Source organism: Syngnathus typhle, linkage group LG10 (genome assembly GCF_033458585.1).
Source record: "Syngnathus typhle isolate RoL2023-S1 ecotype Sweden linkage group LG10, RoL_Styp_1.0, whole genome shotgun sequence".
Lineage (NCBI taxonomy): Eukaryota > Metazoa > Chordata > Actinopteri > Syngnathiformes > Syngnathidae > Syngnathus > Syngnathus typhle.
In genome coordinates this window covers 909,584-916,742 of record NC_083747.1, presented here as the reverse complement: position 1 = coordinate 916,742, position 7,159 = coordinate 909,584, and the positions used below count along the sequence as shown (strand labels likewise).

At 47.2% G+C, this 7,159-nt stretch overlaps 1 protein-coding gene across 1 annotated transcript; it reads right to left on the bottom strand.

Annotated features, from left to right (window-relative positions):
• Nucleotides 1-283: 283 nt before the first annotated feature.
• On the bottom strand, nt 284-2,904 carry pou3f1 (POU class 3 homeobox 1). The gene has a single exon (XM_061289159.1). It carries the CDS (start codon nt 2,857-2,859, stop codon nt 1,678-1,680), a length of 1,182 nt encoding a protein of 393 aa, XP_061145143.1. The 5' UTR covers nt 2,860-2,904; the 3' UTR covers nt 284-1,677.
• Nucleotides 2,905-7,159: the final 4,255 nt, after the last annotated feature.

Genomic DNA, 7,159 nt, shown 5'->3' with positions numbered 1-7,159 from the left:
AAAGCGCCTAAAAATACGACTCTAATGATTAATATCAGAGGGCAAACATACAAATTCGAAAGTTATTGGATGTCAATAAAAATCACAACAGCACATTACTATATGAAAATTTGAAGTCGGTTGTGTGGTTGAAATGCGGCCTCTCGTGATGCAACACAAACAAAAGAAAGCACAGCCACCACAACGGAGCACTTTTCTTGTATATACGTTTTTATGTAAGTAATAAAATATTACTATAACATAAATAGAAATGTGACTTTGCAGTCTACATTTTCAGAGCAATCAACGTACAACCAATGAAGAAAGAGAGTGAAGTCATCCACTTCAACAAATATATAGAAAAAAAGAAAACAGAGCTAACAAACAAAAAGGAACACATTGAAGAAATAATAAATATATATTTATAAATGATCAAAAATCATATTAAAATATCTTCTGGGATATTATTAGTAAGTGTACAAAACTGCCCGGAAAATAAACAAACACAAAACATATTCCAGAACAAATACAAGTTTTACATATTGGACATATTTACACATTTTCTCTAAAATCACATTTTTTTGTAAACTTTTTTTTTTCCATTTTGTAATAATTGTCATGTTTTTTTCTTTGGGGAGAAAAATCCCTCAACTGCCTCGTGAATAGCACTGTTCGTTTTTTTCCCTTCTTTTTTTGGGGACTTCTTTATGACACACAAAGACGTCAAATAAATATGATTTGAAAAAGTAGGAGAAAAAAAAAAAAACAACAACCTTGGCCGCGTTGCCTTCACGGGCCCGCGGCGTTTTAAGTATCGGAGAAAGTCATGTTTTGACATTGAGAGGTGCTGGGTCGGGGGGCACTGAAAGTTACCTGAGTTGCTCCAACTTCGCGCGGGGGGGCCCAAATGTGTGTGAAAGTGTTGCATTGACAACAAAAAAAGTAAGTGCTCCATGCAGAGAAAGAAAGAAAAAAATCGAGGAACAATCCACAATAAAAGAAAAATCCGCAGTATTTTTTAGCGTCTGCGTGTACAACGTGCGACGTGTGTGGCTCAATATTAATAACAATAATAATAATAATATTAAGGCGTGCAATCAGAACATGTTCGTCCTGCTGCAGGTGGAATATCAATAATTTCCCGCCGTTTTCCTCCCAGTTATTGACCCTGATGTGCTCCAATCACGACTGCAAATTTCCCAAGCCCCCCCAAAAACACAACAGTCAGGGTGGATGGTTTGGAAATAATAATTGGGGGAAAAAAACGATCATTCAAATAATAATATTACTAATAATAATGAGCAAAAAAAAGTTCATTCAGTGCTTACTTTTCATCTCCAGTGTTTTTGTTGGTTTTTGCAGGCGTGTGGTGCGTTCACGGTCCCAAAAAAGGGGGGAGGAGATGCTGATTCTCCTTACATCTCCTCCGTTATAATTTTGGTAAATAAATCTTTGTCTCGCTTTAAATGGGATAATTTTCGCTCGATGTGTTTTTTTTTCCCCTCAACATTTCTTCCCGATGCTAAGTTCAAAAAACTGCACACAACGTCCTCCCCCCCCCCCCAAGTCTCGTCGAAGAAACTTAAATAGTGTAAACTCCACGAAATCCCTTTTATTTGTCTACAAAGGAGCCTGGTGGCGGATGGCGGGCGGGGTGGGGTGGTTTGGGACGGGTCACCCCCTGGGCTGTCAAGTCAGTCACTGCACGGGGCTGTGTAGCGAGCGGTGCAGCGGGGGGGTCTCCGCTTGGGAATATACGTCGTCCATGTTGGGGTGCGGGACCCCCACGGGCGTCATGCGCTTCTCCTTCTGTCTCCGGTTGCAAAACCAAACGCGCACCACCTCCTTCTCCAGCTGCAGCGTGCCGGCTAAAGTGCTGATCTCGTGCGCCGACGGCTTGGGGCACTTGAGGAAGTGGTTCTCCAGCGCCCCTTTGACGCCCACCTCGATGGAGGTCCGCTTCTTGCGCTTGCGGCCCTGCGCGGCGATCTTGTCCAGGTTGGTGGGGCTGCCCGTGTTGGAGTCGGTCTCCTCCAGCCACTTGTTCAGCAGCGGCTTGAGCTTGCACATGTTCTTGAAGCTCAGCTGCAGCGCCTCGAAGCGGCAGATGGTGGTCTGCGAGAAGACGTTGCCGTACAGGGTCCCCAGGGCCAGGCCAACGTCCGCCTGCGTGAAGCCCAGCTTGATCCGCCGCTGCTTGAACTGCTTGGCGAACTGCTCCAGGTCGTCGGAGCTGGGCGCGTCCTCGTCCGAGTGGTCCTGGTGGTGGCCGAACGCCTGCTGCGGGGACTCCATGTGACCGTCGTGCACCGCCGCTGCCGCGTCGTCGTGGAGAGGCTCGCGCATGCCGTGGTGCAGGGCGCCCGGCTGCGGGCTGCCCAGCATCGCGTTCAGGTTCGTGTATCCCGTCTGAGAGTAGACCAGAGCCTGGTGGCCGCCGCCGCCGCCACCTCCACCGACCCCTCCGCCCGACGCGGGCGACAGTGGGGACAGGTGGTGCGCGCTGGCCGGAGCCCAGGCGCCGTGGTGGGCACCCGCCGCCGTCTGCTGGTGCACCAGGTGGGATCTGTGGTGGAAGCCGGCGGCGGCGGCCAAGTCCTCGCGGCTCGCCCCCACCACGCCGCCTTTGTGGTCCTGCTGGCCGAGGTGCGTGCCGCTGGACCAGTCGCTGTTGGACGTGGGCTGCAGCCACTGGTGGTGCGTCAGGCTCATCGGGTGTCCCGTGTTGGTGGCCGCCAGCCCCTGCAGGTACTCGTGGTGCATCATTTTCTGCACCTCCCGGTAGGTGGTCCCCTGGTGCATGCGGTCCGAGTCCGGGTGCATGAGCGGGTTGGACGGCAAGGAGTTATTCCGCGGGATGTACTGAGCTGTTGTCGCCATGGCTCCGACTCGGAGAAGTGACGGCCGCCTCAGAGCTCTGCGGGCTTTAGAGCCCAGGACGGCGTCGGCGGAGGCTCGGGGAGGTCTTGGGCCGGCGCGAGGACACGCCTCCGAGAGGCGAGCATTGGCTCCGCTCCGACAGAGGCCCGCGGGGACGCGCTCGATAGGCGGAGGAAGCGAAGGGGGCATGCGCGCGCGCGCGAGGGCGGCCGCCTGCGTTACTTCACTTTAAAAGTGCGGGGACCCACTTTTTTTTTTTACTACACTAATTTTAATAATAATACCCATACAGGGAGCAGCCCGGATGCTTTATGTACACTACAATAACATGACATGCACCTTAGCGAGTTGATTAAAATGCCACGTTGCACATTTTTGGGAGCAAGTGTATTATTCCATTCCTCAATAGTCTAACAAGTCTTGTTTGTGTCGCGCTTAAGAGTCGAGAATAATCCCTTCATTTGTTATTTATTCTCATCAAAGCCACGTGGAAGGCTTCTTAAAGCTACAATTAAATAAAACAGATATGAAGCAGAGGGGGGGACACATGCGCGCGCTCGCACGCACGTCTCTCTCATATCAGTGCGTGTTGCTTCTTCTCTAAAAGTCCCCACTTTATTACATTCATTTTTTTTCTGATTTGATACCTTTTTCTATCCATCCGTCCATCCCCCCTTTTTTGCAAGGTTGATGCTGCTGCTGTTCCTAATATTCTGACCGTTATAGATCACTCAAGGCCTTCATTTTTAATATCATGGCTCGTGTTTTTATTTTTTTATTAAGTCATCTCAACAGCTGCTGTACTTCAACATGAACGCAAAAATGAAAGCATGCTCTGATGCTGCTTTCTATACATTTAATATTTTAGGATTGCTGTGTGTTTTTGCATCCTGCGTCGACGCACCTACACACACACAGCCATCAATCCCACAATGCGTACACGCCCAACACACACACGCCTGCCCATGCATGCGCATGCACACGCACACGCACACACACACACGCACGCTCGCACACACGCGCGCGCGCACGCACACACACACCTCTCCTTCCCCTGCTTGATCTGATTATTTTTCCCTTCACGTTTTGTCCCAATAGCAAATTACCAATTCTATGAATTGCAAAGCAGCCTCTGAGACGCTGAGGGGGTGCACACACACACACACACACACGCGCACACACATACATACACAGAGAGAGCGAGCGAGTGAGAGAGAGCGAGCGAGTGAGGGGCTGGAGGTGGTGGTGGTGGTGGGGGGGGTGCAAAGATTGAAAGGGATCTTTTGCAAACACAATCACGTTCTTAAATGGAAATGCGAGGCTTTAAACAAATCTTACATCTCTGGCGTTGCATTCGCCTTAAAAGTGGCCAATGGGCCGGGCGCACGTTCCCCTCCTTGCGCCGCCGCTCCACCTTCCGGATGCCTCAGTGCTGCCATTTCCATCCTTTTTTTCTTCTTCATCAACCTTCTCTTCTTGTCCATTTGTTTACAGCAGAGTTGCGGTATATGCTTTTTTTGGGGGGACGTTGACAGGTAAGGCTGAGTGTGGTGTGTTGGGAAAGAAGGGGGAGTGGGAGGGGGGGGGGTACGGTCACAGGTGTTGGTTGTCATGGTCTTGCGAAAGGTGTGGTTTAATGCCACGCCGTATTTCCTGACCGCACGCTTGAGGGTCAAGTGACGACATTTGCATGCACGGGACACTTCAATATGCAAACTTGAAAAGCACAAGGATGAGTTTGAATTTTTTTTTTGCTTATCTCGTCATCATTTGGCGGAAAGCGTGATTTATGGCCACGTCTTTCCGGTGAAAAAAGTGATTTATGACAATCTATTCTTGGGTGAGAGCTATTTTTTTTAGCATTTGCAAAATGAATTGAAAAGTTACGTTTGCACTAATGTCAGATATTCTTATGGCTTTGACTCATTTTTTAATTGAAGTCTTTTCGTGACTATGTTTTGATTTCTTGTGTTAGGTCAAACAAATGGAAAAATGAGGTACCAGGATAAAACTATTTCTACAAATTCTTTTTTTTTTTTTACAGACTTCTATGCTGGAGTACAGCGGTGACACTCTTGCATGCCATTTGCATGATGAGTTTATGATCTGCTAAAAGGTGTGGGATTTATGACCATCTTCTCATTTTGCCATTTGCATGGACTTGAAGTGCAATGCATGTTTTTCTAATGTTAAATTAAATGGGAGAAAACAAATATCCATCTATCCATTCTTTAAAAACTTCTTCCACAGTCCATTGTCGTTTTGACTGTTTGCATTTTTACAATAAACGCTGTACTTTACTTTTTAAACTCCGCTTTGACTCATTCGGCAGGTTTAACAGGTTAGAAATGTTAATACTGTCTTATTTTACTTTGCAAGTTTCACAGCTTTTTAGAACTATTTCATTTTTTTTGGTGCATGTGTTTTTTCCGGGGGGGGGGGGGGCTCATTTGTCAGCCCCCCCGTCTATAAAAAGCACACCGCACAGTCACTCTTGTGTGTGGAAGGAAAAGCCACATCCAGATGCTCAGCATTGGGGGTGAGGAGATGGGGGTGTTTTTGTGGAGGAATGGTGGCCCCTAAACGGCCCCCCTCCTTCCCTCCCTCCCTCCCTCCCGGTGCATTTTTGCCGTGGCCAAGCACGTCTCCATGGTGCGCGCCGTGAAAGGGAGCTCACACAAGTGAATGACGGCGCAGATGAGGATGAATCTGGGAGATGATGAGCAGGAGAAGTAGAAGGGGGCTAGGATGGGGGGGGGTCGACTAGTCAACCCCCCCCCCCCCCCCCCCCCACGACAAGATGAAGCTCTTCTTTGTTGGGCCAAATTCTCCATAGTGTCAATTTATAGTTTCTTGCATGACATGACTTGACATCAGGTCAACATGCAGGATGTGAGCAAAGAGGGGAGGGCAAGCAGGCAGTGTCCTCCACCCTCAAAGATGATTTCTTTTCCAGTGGCATGGCTGAAATTTCCATCTTGAGTTGTGAGCAAAAATTGGATTCAGACTCATTATGGTGGCAGTAAGCAGAAAGTAGAATTACTTACAAAAGTCAGTTGGATTAGTGCTCATGCAAACTTCCATCAGTGTGAACACCAATGATGAAGCAACACATGTAGACAGGCAATGTGAGTCACGCCATATTTTCCCTATAATAACCGAATTTGGGTCGAAAAGGGACCTGCTCCCTAGCTGGGTCAATTTGAACCCGACTTTCTGGGTTATTTTGTAGAAAGCAACATTTGTTGTTGTTTTTTTAAAACAAAACTTTGGTTATTTTGGTCCCACCTGTCTTTAGAATGATTACAGCCACTTTCTGAGTCGCTTAGTAGTGAAACTCTTCTTCATTTATGATGAGTGTTTTATATGCTGCCCTCTGGAGGACAAGGCACACACACCAGAAGAAGGGCAAGCTCAATGGGTTTCATTTTTTAGATTCTATTTAGTTAATACTTTTTTTGTTTTTAATCACTATACTGGTGTGTTTTTGTTTTTAATCAATTCAATAATTCATTTAGTTTTATTCTTCAATGAATTAAACTTAAGTCAAGGCTGTAATAACTCCTAGCAGCAACTAGAAGATTAAAAATAGCTTTCCAGAGGTAAGTTTAAAGTATCACTTTTGTTGAAAGAATCTCATAAGATATTTAAAGTGAATTGCTCACCCCCTCCCAAATCACTTTCCTTTCTGTGTTTACATTTTTGAAATCCTCCAATAGATAATTGTGTGTGCTTGTTCTTTGATAGGCATCCATAATAGGCCCCCAAATATGCAAAAAAAAAGTCTATTTTCCTGAAGACCAAATATGCGCTTTTCAGGTAACTTTTCTCGCTTGTTTCTTTTTTTTTTTTTTGACTAATGAACTCCGGCTACTCTGCCAGCATTCCCTGGAGGGCTGAAGAAGGGGGAGCGTTGTGGGTGGTGCTGGGCGGTGTGTACTTGCGTCGCGGTGGGTATGCAAGGTGTGAGTTTCTTCCTCTAACTCTCCACTAATTAGATGGGGTCTGAACATACCACCATGAATATTCATGCCAGGCACCAGCGCGCAATTAGTCGTCAGAGTTCCCAACTTGAAGCTCCAAACAAGGAGGCTGCCGGCTTGCATTTGAACGGGCACCCGTGATGACTAACATGCCCCCCTCCCCTCCATCAACCAACTCTTAGAGCCCCCCCCCATTCCTCGACTTCCACTCTGAATGCTAATGTCTGCGATTCCCCTACTCAAAATTGCCACCCACCCAAATCCACCAGAAACCAGTATGTTGGAAATAGCCACCTTTGTCACCTCCCCCTATATTA